This window comes from Dermacentor albipictus, chromosome 3 (genome assembly GCF_038994185.2).
Source record: "Dermacentor albipictus isolate Rhodes 1998 colony chromosome 3, USDA_Dalb.pri_finalv2, whole genome shotgun sequence".
NCBI lineage: Eukaryota > Metazoa > Arthropoda > Arachnida > Ixodida > Ixodidae > Dermacentor > Dermacentor albipictus.
In genome coordinates, this window is record NC_091823.1 from 125,856,626 (window position 1) to 125,883,847 (window position 27,222).

At 42.8% G+C, this 27,222-nt stretch overlaps 1 protein-coding gene across 3 annotated transcripts in view; it reads right to left on the reverse strand.

Moving 5' to 3' along the window:
* Positions 1-27,222, reverse strand: part of LOC135909438 (MAM and LDL-receptor class A domain-containing protein 1-like) — a 269,210-nt gene that overhangs the window by 7,778 nt on the left and 234,210 nt on the right. For all 3 annotated transcript variants that reach the window (XM_065441393.1, XM_065441392.1, XM_065441394.1), the window contains exons 56-61: positions 20,492-20,614; positions 18,505-18,641; positions 17,147-17,261; positions 15,760-15,837; positions 5,844-6,035; positions 4,068-4,205 (exon numbers count right to left, since the gene is read on the reverse strand). In XM_065441393.1, the coding sequence (XP_065297465.1) occupies positions 4,068-4,205; positions 5,844-6,035; positions 15,760-15,837; positions 17,147-17,261; positions 18,505-18,641; positions 20,492-20,614 (783 nt within the window). The remainder of the gene's footprint in view (positions 1-4,067; positions 4,206-5,843; positions 6,036-15,759; positions 15,838-17,146; positions 17,262-18,504; positions 18,642-20,491; positions 20,615-27,222) is intronic.

The window sequence follows — 27,222 nt, forward strand, 5'->3', positions numbered from 1 at the left end:
ACCAAAGCATTCTCAAAACAGAGATGCGTGATCGCCCTCTTAATGAGTTTTTAATTTGTGGAGATAAACAGAGGAATAGACTTTCTAGCTCGTGGTTCACAGCACCAGCCCAAATGGTTGTCAGTAAGTATGCACATAATACCCAGGAACTGGATGCTTGCGTTGCTGTGTAGTTCATGCGGAATTAGCAGAGCTTTTAAACATTCTTCAGGAACCGGATGCTTGTGTTGCTGGGTAGTTCATGCAGAATTAGCAGAGATTTTAAGCATTTTTCAGCGATGGACAGTACTTTAGAGGCTCCTCAATTAAATCTGATGTGTGCCTATCTAAACGAAACAAAAATATCATCGATATATCTAAAACCTTTGAACACCTTCTTATGTGGAAGTTGAGTGGCTAGTCTTTTGTCCAGGTGCGACGGAAACAAATCGCTCACTGCTGAGGCCATACATCATCCTGTGCATATCCTGCGTTTGCAAATAGCAACTGTTCTCGCACCTAATGAAGTCAGACTTCAAATAATATTGTAAGAGTGCTAGAAAGTGCCCTCACAGACGTCAGGTCTCAGGGCTGCCACGTCAACGTGGTAATCCTTATACATAAATTATTATGTCGTCATCAGGCAACGACTAGTAAAACTCAGTATTGTCAATTAAAAAGGCTCTTATATTCTTCTCGGGATGCGATCTCACAAAGCGCGATATCTCGTCAGAACACGAGGCTTTTGACATATGCAGTAGGTTGCCGATTGTTTTCCTTGCAGACAAGAGAACCCAGAAAAGTCGCAGTTTCACCCGAAAGGCGAAGCATCGATGGCGATACCAAATTACCAGACTGACATACGAAGTAAGGATAGTACTTTTATCGGCCATATCAACATGAAAACACTCGCCTGTTAACTACAGTAAAAAGAATGTTGTCAGCGCGCACAGCAAGCATGAACACATTGTATTCGATGACCGCGGACACTCCCTGTCAAAACGGTGGCGTGAGGAAACGCGGCAGCAGCAGCGAGCGAAGCGATACTCGTGCTACCTATTGCTCCAGCGCAGAGTGAACGCCGACAACACAAAGCACGCAGTAAGGTACGACCCGCCCGCACAACTAGACTTTTCCACAACGCAGGTCGCTCTCGAGATACGGCCGCACGACCGCACGCAGCCATCACATGCACAGTTGCAGCCGTAGTAGAACGCCGCCCCTACCCTTCTCTCTCTCCGGTCACTCGCAACGTTAGGTGCCTAGCACGCCGCGGAAGACGGCGTACTTCCTCTCAGCTTCTGTCCCTTTCGCGCGTGTGAGATTCAGCCGTAATCGTCGTATTTCTCTCGCACATACAGCGTAGGACGACTTCCGGCGATGGTGTTACCGCCCTTCGAATTTGTACGGAACCTCACGGTGACGACGACACCGACGGAAGGAATGCGCTTGGAGTGTCGATGTAATTGCTACCGCAACAAAAAGAGTCCGAAGGATACACTTACAAATGAAACACACTTGTGCACCATGTCCAAATTTGGCTTTTCGTGCACGGTCACATCATGACTGATTACCGCTGCTATCCTCGTACCGTGAGCAATGGCTGCGGTGTAAACTAATAAAAGGGAAAAATGTTGATATCTACATGGATGCTAACTGACCTCTTGCATGAATCTAAACTAATTTTGCTCATTTCTCTATAACGAAAGCATTCTGCAATTTAACAGGCCAAAACTATTTTCACCTCTTAAATGCCCATCTGCTTGAGATACTCATATGGGATACTTCTATAATTACACATTTTCATATCAGCTCCTACTAATTTTCACTAATTCATTGGCTAGCATGTCGAGGCCGCAAAGAAGGCGTACTGCTATAACACCCCATAGTTATTTTGCATGCTGGCGCATATGCAAGTAGTGCTTGAACAGAACGATTTACCAACGTTATTAGCAGCACCTGGAACTCCGATGTTGAGATTTTTGAAGGCAAGTTGTATTTTGGACTTTGCCGTGGTCCCACTTTGTGCATCGCATGTATCCGACAAAAGAGCCTCGTTCAAAGATTGAGTGTCGTACAATTACCGCAAAACCACGTTCATACGCTAAAAAAAGGCGAAAGAAACGTACTAACCAGGAAAACGTACGATCCGAAGTAATATTTAAAAACTTGAGAGATACAACTATTGTTTACATCTACATACTGCGAAGCGTCGTGCGGATCGTAGTGGCACGAGACGCGGACGCGCATCTAGCTGGTGGTGTTCGAGCGGCCCGAGACGCGTTTTGTTATTTTCCTTTTGCTTGGTATTTTAAAGAGGGCGACGGGAAACCGAAACGAACGAGATCTGGTGGGCGATGCCGGATGCAGCCAAAGCGAAACGTGATACCCATATTACGCCGCCTGCAGCAGGAAACACGGGTGCGTTTGAATTGTCGCCTACTAAAAGTGCGCAGTACGCTACCAATGTCGCTACGCACCACGCGCAGTAAAACAGATAAGATGCTTATCGCAATAGGTTTCGCGCTGGTAACTGTGAACGCAGCGTGCGGCGATCCGGGCGGAGATTTGGTGGTACCGGAATAAGAAACTGTGCGCGCCGTCGTTTTCACGTGAGACGGGGAGCTATATACTGTCCTCGATCTCGCGCACCTCACGCCTTTTCTTTTTCACATGGGATCTAGCGGTAGGAAAACGTACACGATCGCAGTCTGCAGCAGCGTTTCGGTTATCACCTATTAAAAGCGTGCGCTACGCTTCCTACGGCAGCACCTTCTGGGAAACACATAGGCTAAGATGCTTATCGCACTACGATTGGCGGTGATAGCTATGGATGCCGCGTGCAACGACAAGGGAGAAGATTTGCTGGTACCGGCCAACTATAGGCTGTTCTCGATCGCGCGCGCCTCGCGCATTTTATTGTTTACATGGTATATAGCTGCAGGAAACCGCATCATATACGATCGCAATTTGGCGACGTATGAACGTCAGTGGGAAAAAATGTGCTTTCCGCGAACACATAAACCGGTAAAAGATGAGCGTAACTCTTTTGGGTCATTGTTTGTGTTCTCGATTGCGAAGGTTGGCGCCGGGAAAACGAACGTAACGGGCAGGCATGAAAGTAGTTCTGCTGTATTCAGATGAGAAGCTGCGTTACGACAGCGGCTAGCACATGAAAGTACATGTCACAACACGCACACGCTGAACCTGAAATTCGCCACAGGGCGTTACTTCAACTGTAGCACAAGCAGCAGGTCCACTTTTTTTTCACACTAAGATCAAGCCCAGCCTCCCCTGGGAAAAAAATGAAACTCTCTCGGCAAAACTTCGAGAACACACCATTGCACTCGCAGCAGCTTTGCGATGCGGAGATTCGCAATCCATGTGGCTCTTCGGCGCCAACCTTCTGGTGCAAGGGGAAATTTCTCAAAGGAAATAGACTTGTCTGTCCATCGTGCTGATGAACGCTGCCACAAGCAGAACGATCTCTTGGCTGTGATGCATTTCTTATGCTGCGGCACCATCGTTCTAGAAGCGCACCTTATCACAGTATTACGGCTATACGAAGGCTACAGAAGGAGCGTATGCTTCGAACTTCGTGCGAAGTTTCCTGCGCTTGCCACTAAGTTTCACATTATTCTCTGGATACGCGCATAGCTACCAGCGTCTTAGAGTCTGTCGTGATGCAGTGGCCAATAACGGGGGATACTGCGTGTCACCCTGGAAGTTTTGTGAATACTTAAGACTGAAATTCCTCCTTCGAAGAAAGTGAGAGCTGTCTGGGAACTCGTGAACGCCGCCAAAAGTGAACACTCTTCACCCCACACCGCCCCTCCCAAAGAAAACTTTTACCTAATGCTAAATTCACAAAAGCGTATTATTTATTGCATTACCTGATGCTGTGTTTTAGTGTATTGGAGCAACTATCTAATAAGCCAAGCGAGACATCTGAAGATGTAATCAAGAAAAGTTTTGGGAATAACGTGAGAATTGTCATGAATGACGTTATACTTTCCGAAAGTTGTCAACTAATATTGAACTCGTGGAAGTCGCATGTTTACCACACCGCTATCCCTTCCTATACTCACCTTCACAAAGAGATTCATCAGCACCGCCGAAGCAGTCTTCATGACCATCGCAGAGGAGGAAACGTGGAAGGCAAGTGTGAGGATACTTAGTTGGACAATAGAACTTATCTTCTCTACATGGATTGATGCTCTTCTCACCTGTAAGATAGAAAGCATGGACGTATGTATTACAAAAAAAAAACGTCACAATTGAGCTCGATGGGCGGAACATTGACACCGACAGCAGTACAAATATATGGCACAATGTATGGCGCACAGTCTTATGGGCACCATGAATTACAGCAAATGTTCACTTTCTAAATGAACACGGAAGGTGTGATGCACACAAGAACACTCATTAATAGGGTCCTATCGATGATAAAGAGCACACGTGGCCATCAATGACAACATAAATATGTGGAGACACTGCGTTTTTTGTTGAGAATGAAATAGAGCTTGCTCTTGAAGATATGTATATTCTGTGTAACATTAACTGGGTGCGATTCTAAAGACGTAGTCATAAGCGAAGTTTTTGATAGTAAATGTAACGTGGCACACTATGAATACAGTTACATGCAATTCTGAAATACTTGACAACATGTTTTGCCATGGTAGTCAGCAGTTTGTATGCTTGTTTCAGTGCATGTATATTAATCATTGCCAGTGTCCTTCCGTCCAGCGGGCAAAGGAAGCCGCCGGGAGGCACGTACTCTCAGCCGCAACATCGGCGGGTGCCCGAGTCCACCACGACGCGAATCTTTCTGATTCGAACTTGAGTCTTCTCACTCACTCCTTCGGATTTAAACGCCAAGCAACGCTCTCAAAACATTAAATCGAATTGCTTTGACCAGTGTTTTTGTTACTTATGTTTGTCATTTTACCTATCAGATGGTTCTGACCCGTCTTCTTTGGTTACTTTCATCTTTACTGCAGACAGCGTAATTGAAATTGAGTGCCTTTTTGACACAATATCTAAGCCTTGTTCTTAATGCAAATGTTATGTTATCAATTACTTGCAATGAATAATTAAAAAAGTTACATGCAAAGTCCTGAACAATAGGAATATTGTGATTTTGTTGTAGATTCATAGCTATGATGAACTGATAATCAGAATGTGACAACTAATTCATCGAAAACCATTCCGCATGATATATGCTTCACGCTCAAGGACCGCTAGATGCGTCATTCAAAGGACGTTGAGAGATGGGCTTGCATTGACAAGGTGTTGTAGAAAGCAGTAGTGAAAGTAGCCATAGGAGATCATATGGGATTTGGAGCCTAACCTTTTAGGAGCACTTTGGCCGACAATGGTGCTGTTCGCTTTCGTTAAGCCATACTCGTTCTTGAAATAGGTATACGCACAGTACCTTAGTGGTTACGGCAATCAGCTGCTAAGTTCGAGGACGTGGGTGTTATCTTTGCCACTGCAACCGCAATTCGCTGGAGGACAAATGCAAAAACGTTCGTGTACTCATGTCTTGGTGCAGGTTACAAAACCCTAGTTGGTCGAAATTATTGCGGATCCTTCAGTATGTTGTGTCCCTTATAATGAGATCATGGTTTGGCACGTAAAACTCCAGAATTTATTATTTTTGCACGTGTCGAGTAATAATTGTTGCATGTGCAAAATAACAATTTTTGCATTCGAAACCACCAATCAATTCCTCTTTCTCAACTACTGTCCAAATGTGGACGAAGACGCTGGTCATATGCAAGAGTGTGTTATACCTCGATAATACAGCGAATTTTCCGGACAAGAAAAGCAACGGTTATACGCTGACCTAGAGAAGTACTTACTGCATATTTCATCGAGTCCATTAGGACAATCAGAAACACCATCACACAGCAACAAGGCAGGTATGCAGGTGACGCCATCTCTGCAGCTGAATTCACCACGAGAGCATTTCGATGATGGTTCTGTCGAGTGTGGGCCTGGTGCTGCAGTTGACGCTGTTAATTTAGCGCCTGCTGATGGAGTTGTTGGCCGTACTGGAAGGTAGAAACAATACTAGCTCGTTACAGCTCTCAAAATGAAATTTCGGTATGACAGATGTACAGAAGTTGTCTTCAATGCAATTTTGTAGAGAGCGGGTATTAGTTGAAGATGGACGTGTTGTTATTTTATCATCAAAACCAAACAGCTTTTTCTCTACCTTAAGTGGTATCGTAGAATGAAAAAAATAAAAATAAAAGTGAATTACCAGCGTCGTAACGCAAGTGGAGAAAAGCTGTGCATGTAGGAATGTAACACACCAGTTGCGAACGACGTTACAGGTAAGTACCCCCGTGGCAAGACGACAGCGTGCGATGTTTTTGTATGATTGCAAGCTCCGCGCTTTGATCGAACTGTGGTATATATGCGGGATTATCAGATCTTTTGTTGCAAATAAATAAGAATGTCCCACGTCTATTAAGAGTGTAATTTGGGCACAATTCTGCGCATCGTGCATAATTAACGACAGCATGCGCTTTTCCTGTATATTACGTCTGAGTAATCACCAGCATCCCGGCCTGTGAATCGAGGTTGTTTTTTTAGTGTGCTTGCCTGACTACTCAGCTTTCACAAATATTTCCACGCATAACAGCGCATTGTCAGTAAGTGTCAATGAAAGTTTTCTGGATCTAGTAATGTCGGGGCCTATGGCACCCATCCAATGTTTTCTATACCATATAAAGGATGCTACAGATAGCATGCTGCACTTCTTCCAGAGATCTTAAGCAGCTAGTAATAAATCCGCAAATGCATAGAGGGCCATTTCTTGATATGCTGATACCCGAATAGTAATACTAAGGTTTTATCTAAGCCATATTAATGTATAATCGATCCTAACGGCAAAAGCCAGAACTTTTCCCGTCTGTCACGTATTTAAAGCCTGCGAAAGAAATGGCATCTTCTATAATTTCTCGCATAACATACCGTTTTACAATTCGAAGGTTAATGCTCAATAACCTAAAGAAACAAATCACGACATCGAAGGCCCAGAACATGTCCATCGCCTGTTGGTAGCTTTCCTACACTGTTTCAAGTCATTCAAAGGCGACAAGAGCAACCACTTTTTGCGAACATTTTTGGTGACGCGAGAAGGCTTCAGAACTACTCAGTACAGCCATAGGTCATTGACTGGCAGTGTTCGTCGGAACTAAATGTGATGCAACAGGAACACCGCCGGCTTAGGTTTTTCGGAAAGTTATAACTGCGCAAACACAGCTAACAATATCTTGTGGTGTCTGTCTTCGGAAGTGCGTATCTAAGTGAGCAACCATTTGCTCTTTTTAATGAGTAGATCTGAACTAGAGTTACCTTGAACTCGACCATTGGACGCGGATCCGCTAATTGAAAAGTAAATTCATATTAGAAAAACAGTACGCTGAAGACCGTGGTGTGTCAAAGGGGCTGACCTTTCGGCTTCCACACGGAAGCATTGCCTACTACGGATCACAAATGCAGTCAAAAGGATTTCCCAGTCTAATCCATATTGTCAAGGCTTTTAAGAACACCTTTATTGTGGGCATAAGTATTTTTTTTCTGTACCTAATATGAACAACAAATTTCCGTCCTACTTGCACAACGTCAGATTATAAGGCTTGCTGTGGAGCGCTATGAAGCGCTGAGACGAAGCACAGATGGCTTTTCTATAAGCAAAAGTTGCAGCGTTTCCCCAAATCGCATAGGCTAGTTTTGAGTGGTCCAGCCCTCTGTGATCAGAAAAACTACCAGAAATCTGATCTACGTCAAAAAGTGGACTTAGCAATCAAATGTTTAGGAAAATTTGACAAGCATTCGCTTTCCGTCACTTCAATAAATGCTCTATGTGCCAAATACACAAATATGCGACTTTTGGTGTGTTGGTAAGGTAGCGATGTGTTGCAGAATTGAACCCAAATTTTATATTCGTAGAAATCCCCAAAGGTACTCATGACGCCTGACGGACTCCTCAAAATGACCAAAAGTGAGCAATTTTTATGTTTTCCTCCCTTAGCCATGCCGCTGCAACTACCGTCCTCACCTCACCCTCACATTGAAAATTTTAACCGCCTTTCCTCACCCTAATATTTATTTATGAAAATATTACCCACCCTCCTTCACCCTCGCCCTTACGCTGAAAACTATATCATCCTTCTCTTACCTACCGTTTTCTACAATTTCAAATAAACTATTTGCTCGACCCCTGAGCTTAATTGACAACACAGATTTTCTAGGGCCATTCCTGCTGTCAAAGTCTGCCACACTGGTTCGTTTTTAGGCGCTTGACCATAGGTCGGAAAAATAAAGGGCACTCACTCAGACTCAGGCTCACTGAAATTCTACTCAGCCGGAATAACTGGGACTCAGTCTTATCAGAACTATACCCAGCCAGGCTCACTCGGACTCAGTCACCTGATCTATACTTAACAGGGCTCACTAAGGCTGAGCCTCACCAAAATTCTACTTAGCCGAGTTCTCTCGGACTCAGACTCACGAATGCACTACTCAGCCGGGTTTCCTTGGACTCAGACTCACCAGAACTGTAATTAGTCAGGCTCACTCGGACTCAGGCTCAAGAAAAGCCGACTCAGCCAGGCTCACTTGGACTCCGAGTTATCAGAATTATACTCAGCCGGGATGACTGGAACTCAAACTCAGCCAAATTCTGCTCAGCCGAATTCACTCGGACTCACTCATTCAGCTACAGAAAGGTCTTTTTGGCCCAGAGATCTCAGGAACTTGGATTTTCTCTTGAACTGAACATATCAACGATAAAAATATATTCATACTAGGGAATCTTCATACAGGGAATGCAGAGTGATTACAAACGCGAATAATTTAGATAAACAGTATGCACAAGAGTCATTATTGTATGAGAAATTGCCTTATGCACTCTAAACAAGATTACACCCTTTTGCCACACAACAATAATCGTCATATGTCCTGTCCGCATTTACTTTCTTTAAAGCTGCGAGCCCTGTACTTCCCAGTAACGAACGGCATGCGCGTTATCAGCATGACATAGCATTCCCGACAGGAAAGTAGCGGGTGCGGCGTTTTCAAGAAAGGAAACGCAAGCAAGGCAGATGACGATTATCGTTGTGGGGCGCATATACACCTCAAAGGGTGTACTTTTTGTCTAAGAGTCTATATTGTTCACCATGTTTTCATGTATGAACCAAATCATTATGGCGCACGACCTTCGCAGAGCTGAATTTATTTCACGTAAACATAATATGTGCAAGAGTGTTCTGTAAGAATACGCGAATTCTTATTTGGTTTTAGCTGCGTGAGTGAATGCGTGCTATGCGCACACGCTTTTGTTTCTGCAGCGCATGCGCATTTTTGATAGTTCGGGAGAGATCGCACTCCTTTCTAGCACAGTGCTAAGTGAAGGCTTGCCTTCTAAAGAAAGGTTTTCCCTGCTGGAATTGTGCTCAACGAAGTTTGACCATACGTGATGCCACTTATCCATGATTAGTGTCGAAACGCCAGAGGTCCAGCTCGCTGTAATGTTTTTCTGAAGCATCGGACATAATGCTATAAGCGCAGATAATTTCTTAAGTACTGTTTGCTGCATGAAATCAACCGTAGCTTCGTTAATGACAATATAAGTACCTTAATTGCCGATGCCAAGTTTTTGCAGTTACATTGGTGACAACCATATTTGCTGTCAATCGCACTGAAAGCGTGCATCAAACACGGAGGATGGAAAACACATAAGAGGGAGCTTCACGTGATCATCATGAATAATAGTCATAAAAATATATAAAAAGGCTCATGGGAACTAAGCTCCCGCCACCTGATGCGAAAGCGATAATTTTTTATTTGTGATTACGAAGGCAAAATAAGTAGAAGTTCCTCAGCCTACTCACAGAATGATTTTTTTTTTGCCCAGGACTCACTCGGACTCATACACACCAAGATTATACTAGGCAAGGATCACTCGGACAAATACTCACCAAACATTTACTCAGCCAGGAGCCCGGCTCATTCCCACTCATACTCAGTAAACTACAACTCGCCCGGGCTCACTCGCACTCAGACACACCAAAATGATGCGCCGCGTAACAATGTCAAAACGTTTCCTTCCTGTTTTCGTACTGGTAAATCCTCCGACGGCGTTGTTCATTTTGTAGAAATACGTAATGCCACTTGAGATGCGAACATTATCAAAGCTTAATTTTCGTGAGTGCATGCTAGCCTTGGTTGCTCAGAAACTAATGGTGCTTTTGTCAAGCATGAGGTCACGTCATCAACTTATGCCACAGCGGTTGCATATCGGCAGTGGGCAAAATAAACAAAATAACATCAGTATCAATTACTACACTTCGCTAGTAGTTATATAAGCCTGCATTATTGCTTGAAAAGGCGAAGCAAATACTTTTCCACTAATAAGTGTATTTATTAACAGCATGAAGTAGACTATTATTTTTTACAATGGAAGGTGAATTAGATGGACCATGAATGTATGTACTGAGTGCTATCACGTTTCTAATAAGTGGCTAGCGGTGTTTTTCGTACCGGATGTGTCAGGCTGGTCACGGAGATTTGAAAACGAAATATTTGTCGGGATTCATGAATATATACTAAGCAACTACGAGTTAATCTGTTTAACTATTCTGCTATGCTTGTGCTTGAAAATTCGTGCAACAACTGGACGTCGTGCAGGTTAAGCTAAAACACTTAAGCTGAATGTTTACTGTAAATAAACTAGATCGACTGTTGTTGCCAAGCTAGAGCTTGAGAATAAAACAAGCAAGTTTCGGTTGCAATGTAGACGAACTCTAGGTACATGAGATACTTTTTTCTTCACCTTGATGTTTCCTTTAGTTTATATATCAACAAACGCTATCAGTGCCCGAAAATGCTCAAAGTAAAATTTTATTACTTCATTTAGAGCAAGAAAATCTAAATTCCAAGCTGTTCACTTCAGATAAAGGAGCGTGTTGACGGGTGGTGATCAGTAAAAGTCGCATTCTCGCCCGAAAGGCGAAGCATCGATTGCGATAGCATATTAGTAGACAGCCATTATAAGTAAGGATAGTAGTTTTATCTGCAGTATACACTGGTAAATATTCGCTTATGAACTAAGTTAACCAGTATGGTGTCAGAGGGCACAGGCAAACGTGCACAAACATCACTCCATGACCGAGGTCACTTGTTGTCAAAACGCTTGCATGAGGAATCATGGCAGAAGCAGCGAGTTAAGTGACGTTCGTGTTGTCTGTCGTTTTAACAGAAACAGAGTGGTGCGAAGGCAGCACACGCAAAGCTACGAGCCGTCGGCCCACCTCGGCTCTGCCCCCAAAGCACATCGCTTTGAAGATAAAGCCCGCGCGACTGGGCGCGGCCGTGCCATACGTAGTTAACCCTTTAAGGCGCCTTGTACACAATTGTGTACATTGTACTTCTGGTGTTTTTTTCGCGTTTAGGGCGCGCAATTTTCTATTAGGTTGGCTTTAGCACATTCCCAAACTCTAAACTGACAACCATGTGCATTTTGGGCACCATCTGTCGCGTTTCGGTGAAGATGTTCATATCAAAACAAGAAATGGCGGACGCCGGAGCAGCAAAGAGCGGTGAGTCAAGTTCTTATTTTTTTTAGAGCCGCTATTTTTAATGGGGCAAGCGAAAAAAAATTAGACGCGCTTGTGCATCATATGAAGTACCGAGGAGTGATAATTTTATCCTTTCTGAGGAGATGACCGAACGCTAACGCTCGCACGCGCATGTGTACACGATTGTGTACAAAGCGCCGTGGTCGCTGCAGAAATGAAGAACGCTGAGAGTTGCTTTGATTTTCTTTCCAGGTTTTTTGGCCATTCGTCGTTCTTTCTACAATGCAAACAAGTATAAGAAAACCCAAAAGACAGCTGAAAGGCTTTTGGAGCTCATTGCTGATAAATGTTTCAGACGTTGGGGAAAGTGACGAAGAAGAAGCCACGTGTGAAGCGACCGACGCCTGCGTTGCAGCTGCGTTCACCAACCTCACAGAAGAGGAAGATGCTGCTGCAGGGGAAACGCAAGCTGAAGAAGTGGACACAGAGTGTTTTTTCCTTTTGTGAACCTGGGTATCTGCAATTCTTGGCTGGACTACCACCGTGACAATCAAACGCTGCCTGGAGCTAAACTCCTATATTTGATGAATGTTGGCTTGATTGCAAGCTGCCGAAGCATTAATTAAGTCGGTACTACCCGAGAAAAAGCGTGGAAGGCCTTCTCTTGTAGAGATCCAAGCACCACAACCAAAGATAGGGCAAAAAGCAAGAATATCGCTTCCTTGCACCGACGCGCACTACGACTCCTTTAACCATTGGACCGAATCCCGCGACCAGAAGGTGCGAATTAGGTGCAAGCTCAAGAAGTGCACACGAGGCACCCGGATATTCTGCATGAAATGCGCCGTGCAACTGTGCCTGACGAAAGAGAGAAATTGCTTCCTCGCATTCCACAAGTGAATTTTGTGACCACCGAGGCGCTGTGTACACAATTGTGTACGATGTTGCAAATAATAAAGTTTCATGATAAGTTTCAAGATTTCGATGGTGTTGTGTTTCTTAGGTCCCAAAAAGAATGTTTATATATAAAAAGATTTTTTTCTATGCATAATTGCAAGTGGCGCCTGAAAGGGTTAACGCCGAAGCACAACGCGCCCTACTACCTCCCTCCCCTCCTCTCGGTTCCATGGGCCTGACAGAGGACGCCGCGCTTCCTCCACATTTTTTTTTTTCTTGCACGCGCGCGATTGAGTGGCTTTCGTCGGGCTCACCCACTAATGCTTTCGCTCGCACATACAAAATACGGTGCGCGGCGAAAATGTTATCGCCCTTCGACCTTATGCGGAGCATCACGGTGATGGCAGTGGCAACGACGACGCCGCGGACGACGGCAAAAATGCACCTGGAGTGCCCATATACGCATCGACAATAATCTCGGAGTGACGCCAAAAAACGTCGTCGTCACCTTTCCATAGGTATAGCTACAGCTATACCAACAACCGTTTATCACTTTATGATGTTGAAAGTGAGCATTGATGCACATCTTCGCTAGGGACGTCCTGCCAGCGCACTTGAAAACTTCAAAAATTGAACCCACAACGCATGCTATCGCAGTGACTTTTCTGCACTTCAGCAATATGAATCGCCTTTTCCTCATTTAACCTCACACCGTCACCGCACCCTTCCTCGCCCTTCTCTCCCAACCTCCGCCCTCCCTCACCCCACCCTCACCAGTCTTCCCGAAGAGGATCCTCAACTCACCCGCACCTCACCACGTGAAGGTGAGAGCAGATGAGGGTGAGGAAGGCCGTCGTAAAGGCTCGCCCTCGGGGGGTGCCCATGTCTGGACGTGACATCAGAGCATTTTCCTGGCAAACACGCAGCATTTGCGGCATTGCGGAAATGTTTCGCTGCGATTGTGCGCCTGCTCACTGATCTGTGTTTCCCACAGAGTCACAGCTGTAGTAACTGCACTATCGGTGCTACGCGCACGACTTCTGGCAATATCGTTGTCAGATTAGCCCTTTAAAAAATAGTATTAGGACTTAAACGGGTTATTGTAAACATAGTGTTGCCTCGTTTAGGCAGCAAAGTAGGCTTCTTCATTACCGCAACAACTCTAAAATTTATATCCCTTCTGTAAGGCTCCAACAGCAGTTTGTTAATTTCCGACCATGCCTATTATAACCACGTACATCTACTAATTCTCTCCCATTATGAAATAACAGTTTTGAACCTACAAAATATTTTCTATAACTAAGAAAAACTTAGGCTTATCTCTTCTCAGGCAGAAAAGTTATGGCGGATGTTTGCAGCAACAATATTAGTGTCTTTCATTGCCTCTGAAATCCAGCAGCAGTTGAGAATTTCTCTACCGTATCTAAACACCTGCGACTGTCAATGTTCCCGAGCGCACTTCTACTGCAAATATTTTGCTCCTACTCAGTTTTATCTTTGGATTCCCAATATTTCTGAACTGACCATGCTAATAAATGTGATAACTTCAGAGAGCCTTCATTACTCCACGGTTCATTAAACTGCGCTAAACATGGCTACCGAAGTGCCCAAGATAACCTTCCAATCTGTTTGCGGTATACTTATTCCGTTCCCAAAATAATTTGCGTTTCATATTTCCGAGGCATTCTACACCGCATAGGTCTGCCACGGCAGCTTCATTCTGAAATATGCTGCAGCACCTGATTGAAAATATCAGGCTGCTTCCATTTAAGTTCTCGGTAGAAAGCATTTCATTTCAGGTCACAGCCATTGCCATGCTGAACAATTTCGAGTCGCGTATTAGTGGTGTATTAAGCAGGACCAGGAGGAGGAGGAGGAATAAACTTTTATTGTAGAACCAGCACTTTATGATGGCCGGGCCTACGCCTCCCACGAAGGGACGTCGAGGGCTTGCCTCGCCGCCGCCTCGCGGGCGTGCTGGGTCGCCCAGGTTTGGTCAAGGCAGCAAAATTTACCCCCACATGTTCTATACTTGACTGCAACACTTTCTGTAAAACATCATTAGGAATAATGCACTCATTGTCTATTTTTATCGCTCAAACCAGTATCGCTTTTACTGCTATGATTAATAGTGAATCGACGTAATATAACCAGAAATAGGGCGGACATGCTCCGAAAGTTGAAGTATAGAGCATGCATGTGTCCTTGCACTTTTGTATATTACGGAAACCATTTTAATAGCAACACTGGTGTTGTTATGCTAAGTATTTTACACTCGAGTGCGTGTGTGTACGTGCGCAGGGTGGGGGGTGGGGGGGGGGCGTTAGAGAAGGAATGTTTGAACATTACAGCCCAGGAAGATTGACCAAATCTGCGCTCTTGTTTGCTTAAGCAGATATTTTGTCCGAGATGAAAATCAAACACAATTTTCGACTGAGACGTATGCGCGCAAGCTCTTCATTAAAGAAATTACATCAGACATGATGCCGAGGAAGAAGTTGGGGCTATTACATTACGCAATTTGGCGAATGCTGAAAGCAAATAACTAAGGAGCATTTACGTGAATCAAACGTGATGCCTCTATCAGCTATGGGAAGACAAGAAGCAAGACAAGGATGCAAAGTCCTTGGGGGCAACCACACCGTGAAAGGTCTAGTAAAGCAATAAATGGGGCTAGTTGGTGAACGTTGATGATTATGTTGGGCTTAGTGTTACACTGACGATTTTAAGTGACGGACAGGATGTGGACGTAGGTAGCGCAAACTACCAACTGTTTATTACTGTTAAAGAACGCGCTTATATACAAGGATATATGGCGCGGGGGGGGGGGGGGGGGGGCTGAGATATAGAAAGATGTGACAAGGTGACGACGTGTGATCATGCGTTGGGTCAGGCATACATCGTTCACTTGCACCCGTTCAACCTGGCAAACTCGCGCTGGCGCTTATCGAAGCTGAGGTCGAGTTTGCCAGGGCGAACGGGTGCAAGTAAACAATGTATGCCTGACCCAAAGTATGATCACATGTCGTCACCTTGTCATATCTTTTTATCTCTCCCCTCCCCACGCCATATCTCCTTGTATATAAGCGCGTTCTTTAACAGTATTAAACAGTTGGTAGTTTGCTATACGTACGTCCACGTTTTGTCCTTCACTTAAAATCGTCAGTGTAACGCTAAGCGCAATGTAATCGTGAAAGGTTCCGACATTTGAAAAAGCTGTGTCTTCCCATCATTTAATGGGCTTTCCTAGAAAGGAGTGCCAAGGGTATAATATGAAAAGCTGCATCACCTGTGATTGGTGGCGCTGCAGTCTCAGCTGTGGATGGCTGCTTAGGAACCACTGATGACGTTTTTGGTCTTGTGGTGTCTGTAATGAAAATTCACCGTCCATCGAAAAGAAGACAGTGCGTAACGAAGACTAATTCAAAGAAAACTAAACATAAAAACAGAAATCCCTTGGTGATCAGTACTCTATATTGTATTGCAAATACTATGCGTTGTGTGTAACGTGCTCTGACCAGTTGCCAATTTAAAATACTGTTTCGGCAACTATGGGATCCAACGTTAAAAGCTGTCTTTTGAACTACCATCTTTCTTCAACTATTTCATTGCCTAAGTTGCAAGAAAATACTTTTATAAATGCGTTACAATTAGAAGTGTATTGCTGTAAGAAGGTTTTATTATCCCTGCGTAGTAAGCGCGTTTAGGCCACCTGCACAAATGCAGCTATTTCATTACCTTTCTCTAACTATATGACAATGTAATATTAGAATTGTAGTTAACATGATGTCCATTGTTACCAATTAATTTTAGCGACCTATTAGCCCCTTCTGTCCCATCATACTTTAATGTACTCAAAAGCGACTTCGACGCACGGCTGAACGTTTTAAGATGACATAGTGCAGCGCGACAGGATGAGGACAGGAAAGAATTTAAGCACACATAATTTTTAGTACTTTCCTTTCTAATAAAGTATCACAAGCGTTTAGATAGGCAAAGCTCTTTAATAATAAACAACCTGCTTCTGCTGTGTGCCCTATTCTTCGAAAATTTTCTTGTATTACCTACAGTGCAAAGAATCATAGTTGTATAACTTTTTGTTCCAATATGTACAGTAATAAATTTCATATTTCATCATGCAAACATGTGAAAACTTCATATTTCTCTTGATCAATAAAGCTTTCTTGCGGTACTAACGTTACAGAACTTGGATCCCCCTACAGACAAGGAGTACCGCCTTTAACCGGTTACGCAGGAGCACAGAGAAAATTTAGCGAAGTAACTTAGGAACAGTCTATAATCGCCATAGATGCGTTGTTCCTATATGAATAAAGTGTAATGTCGAATTGATGTCAACATATTACCCGAATGGGCTTCAATTCTGCCACATAGGCAATACTTGCCCATGATATATAAGAAGAGACTTTTTCCCTAGTACAAACAGGGTGGCATCCCTAATTTCTTTGTAAAAACTCTAAAGACAGTTACAGAAAGCCGCTATGGCCTTTTGAAAACTATTATAAATAATTCAAAATTTATGCAGTGAAAATGTTCAGGTTAGGCATTTCGATATATTCACTCAGTTTACTGGGCGCTGTAGCAAACAGCCTGTGACCAATCACCAAAAAATATTATTCTAATCAATCTTTGTCGATTGTACTTTGTACCAGACTTACAAGTTCGTGCGGCAGTTGTTGCTTGTGATGTTGCTCCACAGTTGCCAGAGCGTACATAAATGTCATCAATAGCAACATTCCCAGCAAACTCTCCTGCCGTCGCGGTGATAACAACCTGCACATTACAAGGAGTAGTTAACAGAATGATAACCCTGAACAAAATAGACAGATTTTTTTTACTGCGGTTGTGTAGGGTTGCATAATACACAGCATCGGTTGCGCACATAGGTGAACAAGAGAAAGTAGTTTCTGCAAGTTTTTTCTCAAAAACCAAACTGTATACGTGAATAAAACAAGACAAATTGAAAGCTTTTTTGAGATTTCTCATAGCACAAATTTCAGACAATTATTGTTGGCCCCGTTGGTTAATGCAGGAGGAAAAATCAATAACTAAAGTAAGGATAAAAGGGAATGAATAGACGAGGCAAGGGCTACTCGGAGCCAACTTTTTACATTGAGCAGACAAGCGTACATTATCATAAATTGGCAAGTTGCACAAAACGGCTTAACTGGATAATATGCGCTACTGAAAATTACAACTTTAAGGACCACATATGCGACAGCTAACTTTGCTGAAACAAGTTCGCGAGATCATTCCATGAGCAACAATTCTTCACTGCTGCGCATTATCGCACGTATTACTAACATAGCCCCGAAAAATTTATAAATATGAAATGCTTCAATTAATGCGAAAGGACCTTACTGCGCGTAGCGTGGATTGAAGTAAATAAATATTAAGCGCACGCATGCATGGCAGCGAATACAAGTTCACATAGGGGAGAATATACCGTTCATTGTTATTGACATATGACTGATTTACACGAGCTCAGTTACTCACGCAACGGTCCGTCTTAGATGTCATAGCGCTGCTCTATTTCTCATGTGAAAGAACGTAAATTATGCACACGGGCACAGGAAATGTAAATCCGAAAACGTTTTTCAATACAAGGGTAGCTTGAGTCAATTAGAAGTGCATGAGCAAAAGCCTATCAAGCTCACACAGGACATGAAATAGAAGGAGTGTATTGTATTTTCACCAAGTTTTAATGCCATGCGATGTTATGTGTTTAAACAGAAACGCTTTTGGTAGGAGCCTATATTACAATTCATTTTACGAAGGAGAGTGTAACGGAAAGGATATATTAACAAACAGTAGAATAGCTTAAGTCGTTCAATCCTTCTATAATACTATTTGCAGTAAATGAGCACACTGACATATTATAGTCGACCCTAGACACAAGAAACCTATCATCCTTTTCATTATCGTTATTTTCCGCGGAATCTAGCACTTTTCCTCGTTCTTATAGTCACTCTCGCGCACTCCTCCTACTCTGTGCATAGAAAAAACTAGCACTTACCGAAAATATATCAGGCAAATCATCCCGCTCTACAGAAAGCAGCGTCCAGTCAATGGAGTTTGTGGAATAAACAGTCGTGTGACCGCCAGAAAGCAACCCGGAGGGCTCCACAAACGTGACGTTCAGCCAGGCTTTGGCTATATGTGGACAAAGAAATAAACAATCATTTTGGTTTATTAAAACGATGCATTTCATCGCTATCTTGAAAGGCACATTTCAAGGGCAATTTCTCAGCCGAATCGTAGCACTCCGTTTCATTTCTTTGTTTTTGGATTGCCAATTATTTGACTACGAATATTGCTGTACTAAGAACGCCGCACAGCGACTCTTCACAAAAAGAGCGGGGATGCGTACACGCGCCCCTAGCATAATACAGCCCTTACTATCATCCAATCAAACAATCTTGAGGTGTGAAATTTCGTTCATCCTTCCCCCTTTTTTCTACGAGCAACACAGCTTCAAATGGTTTCCGCCAATGATCTCTGTGCGGTGACCAGTAGTGCGTGCGTGCGTGCGTGCGTGCGTGCGCGCGCACGCGTGTGTGTGTGTGTGTGTTTGTGTGTGTGTGATTACTTGAAGAAAGTATGATTCGTTAAAAGTGGATCAATGACCTTACTAATTACCTGCCAACTTTATGAGTCTCTGTGTGAAATAGGCGTCTATACACTTCACATTTACAGCGATCTTGAGGCGCTATCGCCGCCTTGGAACCGCCTCTACTTTTGTGCGGTACATTGATTTATTTCACTAGAGTTAGGGGATGAACTTCACTTTACTGCCTCAGCACTAAATTCATGGCGGTATATGAACAAAGACGGTGTGCATGTTTCCGTTTGTTTTAACTTATGAGGCTTTAGCAACGACATGCCTTGGAAGCGTTATTGTTATAAGCACCAACCAATTTATGCGCTGCTATATGAGGGATTTTCTGAGCAACACAGAATCCCTCCGGTCTTGCATCAACCGATTTCTTGCTAATCCTAATCCTATACTAATGCTAATTTTATAAACAAGTCGCATTACCTCATCCTTTGCCTTTACTTGCTGCGTTTTCCTTCCGTTCGTACTCATTTATATTCTAATACACCACCGGTACACCGATATCATCGCACCTGTACTACATGATTCTAGGATAGAAAAGCACTTACACTTCAATCAATATTGCTGCCTTCCTGTCAATTCGCATTACGTCGGTGGTTTTAAAGGGACGGTATGAAAGCGTAATATATCAGTGGCCTTAAACTGCATGCATTCAAGTGCCATCAAAAACTTTTTTTTTCAATTACGTCTGGTTAAAACTTTAAATTCTTCACGTTTTATTTCCAATATGAGTTACAGTAATGTACTTGGAATTTTTCCTGAACGCCAACTAACAGAAGCACTCATGTGTGCATGCGATGATCTCATATGGTTATATATCGTCATGAACGGACATGCCAGTTCTTATACAGGATGCTATAGTTTGATGTGTTCCATTATGTATATGAGGAATAGGAGTGATACAAGATGCATTCACTATAGTTCGAGAAAAAAGTGACTATATTTTCGTTTCTTTCATTGAGCCGCACTCGCTACCCAGACATCTCAACCCCCGATGCCTTTCCTAAAAAAAAAAAAAAAATTCGTCTTTAAATTGTGCGGCACTGGCGCGAACTAAGCTCTTTTGTAGAAACAGCAGGAAAAGTATAATACAAATAGATTTCAAGAAATCTGGCACCATTTTACCAGTTGAGGAGGAAACAGCAAAAACGGAAGCCTTGATGGATGATTCATACCGGTACATGAACTTGCTCAGTGATGAATGATGTAGTGACGAACCCTTTGTTATGCCAAGGTACATGTCACGCTCGTTTATCAGATGAAGTTGAAGTAATACGTTTACAAATAACGAGACGCGAACCTAGCAGACAGTCCAAAAAAGCAACCCGTTAGTCGCAAGATTTTAAATTCCTACGCATGCTTGGGCAACAAAATCCTATCAACTTACTTCCTTTTTGCATATGGTAATAGAGCTGGAAACACACGGTAGGACCCAATGCAAGGGTCTGACTCTGCAAAATTCCAACTGGTATTGCAGCCTGGTCCTCAGAGTCCAGAAGCAGGTAGTATCCTGTAATACATGTTTACCGTGAAGACAACTTATACAAAGAGTCAAGCCTATTATAGAGTGTAAAACAAAATTTTATTTCATCAATGACACTTTAATGACAGAAGGCTTCCACGTCCTTGGTGCGAAAAATACCTAAGTTCAACGTGTTTGAACTCTACATTTCTACATTACATAAGTATTTGAAAACATAGCCGAGATGTGCTTCTCAACAGGCCATACTCAACACTGCTGTTTCAGCATAGTGGTTGCGAAAATCTTAGTTTGCATGTCCCCATAACTTTCTATACTAATAAATAAATACAAAATAATAATAAATAAATAATAAATAAATTTTTCAAATAAATAAATAAATACTGCAGAGGATTAATTGCGGTTGTTTCTGCTGCATGATACAATGTCACCGGTTTGATAGCTGTACACGTTATACAAGGCGCACATATTAAAGCCCTCGTGTAGGGAATTCAGACGCCGTTTTAAAAAAAAGTATTAAGGAGTTTTACGTAGAGGGCACTTTGAGTACGCGTTTAGAGCATAGCTAAAGGTAAAGTAGCAGCTTTACATGAAGACATAGATAGCTTAAATGCTTCCTATAAGCCTTTTCATGTAACTCGCACGTTGCTTTAGTATCTTTAACCTCGTTGTTAAGTCATTGTTCTGTTTGGCAGCGTACCATACAGCATGTTACTGCACGTAGCTGCAAGGTTTCCAACCGCAATACTAAAGCAGAAGGATTGGATAGTGTCTTGCTAGTTTTTGTAATAATGATACAAACGGTTTCTCATATGGGGAAGTGTGGGAGAGTAGTTGCCGTTTGTTTATTCAATTCTTTAGTTAACTGATTTCATAACGGCCACAGGTGGTAAACAGCGCAATTCTATCACATCAGCTCGATTACTTGAAAGGCGTGAGCATTGCTTCTGTGGTAGCTCACCATGCAAGCTGTGACATAAACAGGAGCACCGATGCTCTCTCTTGTAATACATTTAGCGCTACCAACCAATGTTCCATCGACAAGAGGTGAGCAGCGTTCCACCATGCCCCTCTGCTTCCGGTCACCTTCTCTCTTCTTCGCGCCTTTCCAAAGCACTCTCAAGCCTTTCTTTTTCTTTGCCTGGGTGTTGGCGCAAAGAGGTGTTCGCGAAAACCCTTTCAGCTATCAAAATATTCGGATGCCGTATGGCGCACTTTTGATGTCACCCTAATAAGTGGTACGGGCGCGATTTTTTAATGGGAAAGCATTGTATGCCCGATTACACGAACATCCGGCGGCGGCGTCGATGGCGTGACCGAGTGACGGTACTGAAATTACCGTCAGCGAAAACAGTAAAAAAGAAAACGACAAAAGGGCTCGAATTGTCGCCAATTTTCCAGGAAGGCTCCCGTAAACAAATTGATGTAATGGCGTTGAAAGTAACCTTAGTTATATTTTGGACTCGTTGGGAATCAGAACTCTGGGCTCCGGGGTGTGATACGAGTACGCTTCCTCGACGCCATGGCGGTTCTGCGGTTGTGGCTGACTAAAGTTGTTCCTAGTGCGTGCGTCATCGCACACGTCACGTCGCAACCATCTGGCTGACTAAAGGTGTGGTCTAGTGGGCGCGTCGCCGGGCACGTGACGGCGCAGCCAATGCTGAGGAGGTGGCGCCACGTCTTTCGTCTACGAAAATGAGCGCACTGTTTCCGGCGTCACCTGCTCTTCGGATTTCATCGGTGCAGGGTCTACTGTGACGGTATCTCGACGCCACGTCATGAGCATTAAACATGAGCCGGTCTGTGGCCAACGCATACACAAACACATACACATCAAATCAGGAGAAACAACTTTATTGCATGTCGAACAAATCGATCGAAGATGCTTCGCCAAAGAGACTATAATGATTTCGCATTACTGCAGGTAAGGGATCTTAAGTGTGTCCCCCGAATTTTTTTTATCGGCATGACTACGATCAGTAAACGCACAATCAGCCGAGGTTACCCATCGCATTTCTATTAGCAGTGATGTAGGCGATAACAGCGCATCGTTTGAGTGCAGCACCACGGCATCTTGGCGTTAATGGTGCTTGCGGCCACTTAGCTAATCTAAGTAGGAAGCCTCATGAAATGCTTTGTGCTTGGATTCGACAATGGCACTACATGCGCGAGCATGACTTGAATAAAACTGCACTTTCTTATTAGGCGGAGTTCAAGCATAAAACAATTGGGCTGATCCTCGTGAAAACCTGCAGTGTACACTCAGTATATTTAGGGTACTGCTGCCACAAGTACCAAAATTAAGTGGCGTATTGTGTGGTCAATACACCTGAAGCCTTTAATTGAAGCTGGAGTTGTTAGCCTGGCCGCAAAACTCTTATAATGTATATCACGCTGCCTGAACCATGTCATAACATAGGCCAAAGTATGCAGTCAATAGAAATTCAGGAACGCAGACGCTATTTAAGAACACGAGCAAGTAATCAAAGCTATACATGCGATTTTTTTCTCAGTAACGATCTAAACTGCCAAGAACCAGGAGAAATTGCCTACAGTTTTATTTTTATTCTTCTTTAATCTTACCTAACGAAACTTCACTAGAAACATGCCGACGTACAAAAACCGATTGTTTAAGTGCTGTCACCTTTTCACTGGCAGTTGCTGCGCGAAATTTGCATCCATTTAATATCATTGAAATCAAGAAGAATCAAGAATCAAGAAGTCTTTATTGAGTAACACAAACAAAATGTATACACAGATATTTGGACCGATAGCCAATGAGGCTAGTAAGCGGTCCAATACAAAATAACATATAGGACAGCAATCACAAACACATTGAAGAAAAACTAACTTTGTAGCCTTGCTTCCATTCCCAAAAAATGTTTCTTGCATGTCAGTTTGAAATTCCTAGCTTGCTTTACTTCAATTGGCAACGAGTTCCAAATTTTCGCTCCTGTAAATTCTATTCGTCTTTCTCCGTACGCATTATGGCAAATAGGAAGGTTAAAATTGCCATTGCTGGCTTGTCTAGTGTTGCGGACGGGAATACTGAATGCACCAAGAGGTAAGGGGTAGTTGGTATTTATAATATTATTAACCATAAGAGCTGTTTTGTAATCGCGTAAGGTTGTGAATGACATGATTTGCATTGCGTCAAAAATGTTATTGTTAGAACTATTCGAAGAAGGTAATCCCATGGTTTTCAAGGCACGTTTTTGTAGTCTTAGCAATGGTGTTAAATACGTTTTGTATGTGATTCCCCATGATTCACTGCAATAACTGAGATGACTGTGACATAATGAAAAATACAGTGATCTAAGAATAGCAGGTGGAAAGTGCCGCCGTGCCTTAGACAAGGTAAAACAACCGTACGCAACCTTTTTACACACACTGTGCACCTGTTCCTTCCAAGACAAGTGGCAGTCGAACATGACCCCTAAATATTTAAAAGAAGACACACTATCAATAACATTGTTGTCAACACATATAGAAAAATCACTTAATTCAATACACTTTTGTTTTGAACGAAAAATAACATATTTAGTTTTTTCAGTGTTTAAAGTTAGATGATTATTACGAAACCAGGTCGAGATACGTTGGAGTTCATTGTTAATAGGATTTTCTATTGATTCAAGTGAGTTGCCAGTAAAGATAAGTGCAGTGTCATCCGCATACATCAAAATTTGAGAACACTGTATTGCATTGGGGAGGTCATTAATAAAGAGCGAAAATAAAAGCGGTCCCAGAACTGACCCCTGGGGTACACCACACGTAACAGTTTGGTATGCAGACTTGAACTGTTTGAGGACAACTTGCTGCTGTCGTGAAGAAAGATAACTTTTAAAGAATTCAAGGGCCCCGCTACGCACACCATATGCTTCCAGTTTCATTAAAAGAATGGAGTGTGAAACTGTGTCGAAAGCTTTTTTGATGTCTATAAATACGCTTACAGCAACATTATGGTTATGAAGAGCAGATAGGATAAGTTGTGATAGAGTAACTACAGCCGTGGACGTGGACCTGCTAGAAACAAATCCGTGTTGCTGAGGACAAATAATATGATTAACATCAAGAAAGGTTTTCAGTTGGAAAGCAATTAATTTTTCAAAAATGGTATTGACGACACTCAGTACAGATATTGGCCTGTAACTAGACGGGTTGTTAGGGTCACCAGTTTTAAATATCGGAACAACTTTTGCAACTTTTAAAGTATCGGGGTATAAGCTAGAGTGTATCGCATGATTGAATATTCTGCACAAAGGAACACAAAACAAATCAATGTTGTCCTTGATTACCTTAGCCATTATGCCGTCTGGCCCGGCCGCTTTATTCGTGGGCATGTTCGCCACAACACTTGCAACTTCATCGCTAGTAATGTTCGAGAAACTGAATTCATTATTAATACATCGAGGTATGTCGGATGTCACTGAAGCTAAGGGAGTAGGTAGCGCACTGTTCTGACCGTATGTTGTGAAGAACTGATTAAACTGGTCTGCAGTCTCTATTGACAAGTTGACAGGAACAATCTGTTTTCTTTTAGCTGTTCCCGTAACTTCTCCTACAATCTTCCATACTTGCTTTGTGTCATTTCCTTGACGATTAACCAAATTAGTATAATACAATTTCTTTGATTTTCTCATCAGCGCCACGGATTTGTTTCTGTAATACTTAAACTGTTTCAAGTAATAAGCATTTGTTCTGTTGTTTTTGAGCTTATTATAGTACGAATCCTTCTTTTTCAATACTGTGAGTATTTCCTCAGTAATCCAAGGACATATGGCATGTTTGTAGTTGCGCCGAGAAAACTTCAGTGTTGACTTAGTAATTGCATCGGAAACAGCAGATACGAAGTTAGCAAATTCTGTGTGAACGTCACTGTGACACAGATTTTCGAAATGAATAGATTCGAGCAAACGCCTGACATGCGCGTAGTCCACCCGTGAAAATACATTGGTATGGGTAGGGCAAATACAATCGATACCCGACCGTGGCAGAAACAGAAAAGTTGAACAGTGATCAGCAATGTTTTGGTTACAAACACCAGCGCAGGCATCCATATCACGGTTACATAAGATGTGATCAATAATTGTTGCAGACTGATGTGTAATTCTAGTGGGCACATTGATAACATTCTTGAGGTTGAACGATTCCAGTAAGAAAATATAATCTGGACAGTCATCCTTTGATAAGTCGATATTGAAATCACCAACTATTGCTAACTGATTATTAAAAGACATCAGAGGAACCAGAATGGACTCCATATCAGATATGAACTGACTTGTGCACGTGTTTGGCGGACGATATACCACGCCTATTACGACGTCTGTCTTAAGGCGAATAAAAAGTGCTTCTGTGGTATTAGAGCTCAGAGAGGAATCCGAGAGCTGTTGATAATCTATGCCGTTTTTTATAAAAAGAGCAACGCCACCCCCTCGTGCGGTGCTATCTCTTGGTAAAGATAGCGTTGTGTAACCCGGTATGTACGGTATTTCTCCTTTCTTAAGCCAGGTTTCAGTTACAGCGATAAGATCATACTGGAAAGAATGTTGCAATAAATGTACAGTGAGTTGGTCTAAATTTTTATTTATACTGCGGACATTGCAATGAAAAATGGAAAGGTTTTCGCTATCGTGCCACTTAGCACTGATTTCCTCGACGGAAAAGGCCATGTTTCTAGACTACCTGAGCAAGATCAGCGTCACAGGTTATATGTAGAACATGCGAGGTATCTGTCTTGCGCATCAGGATCTTGCCATCTGATACCCATGCGTGTTTCCACTGTTTTTCCTTTTTGGCTTTCCGTGCTTTACCTAGCAAAATTTTGTTTGCCGGGCACAAATGTTCGTTGATGAACACGGGATTTTCGTGATCGTCAAAGCTCAGAAGTGTAGTGTTCAGCCGTTGCTTTTTCGCTGTTTTCAGAATGCTGTCTCTCACTTTCCTGGAAGCAAACTTAACAATGATGTTGGGTTCGTCCTTGTTTTTTGAGGGCACACGATGGATAGCTTCAACATCGGATTCATCGAACTTGGTGCTCAAGAGATGACAGATCGATGTCATCACTGAAATCAGATTTTCAGTGGGTGCTGGAGGGATGCCTTTGATTTCAAGGTTATTTCTTCTACTGTACTGCTGCAGTTCAGTCAATTCGTGCCTGAGAGTTTTCACTTCATTTGTGAGTCGGTTGTTTTCTTTTTTCATTTCCAGGTTTACGTTTTTCACGTCAGACAGGGTCTTTTTGAGCTCAGAGATCTCTGTTCTAAATTCTTCGAACTTTTCATTGATAAAGCCCATTGAAGTTTTGACAGATTCCATTTCAGATTCAATCACATGCTTTATATCTTGCTTTAGTTCACTTTGCTTAGAGTTAAACTGTGCACTCAAGTCAGTCATAGCCTTTACAAGTTCTTTTATAGTTGAAGGAGGCTTATCACCCATGCTGGACACAAACACGAACGGAGCAATCCAGTAGCCTAAGATCGATGTAATCAAAGATACAGGATACACACCTGCAATGAACGAAGAAGGCGGTTAGCCTCTGCCTGGTTGCGAAGGCTGCCTGGATTGCTCCGTGAATGATGTGGGGACCGTCGTGCAGCGGTTATATAGGGGACGCCGTTGATATCGGACAGTAGTGC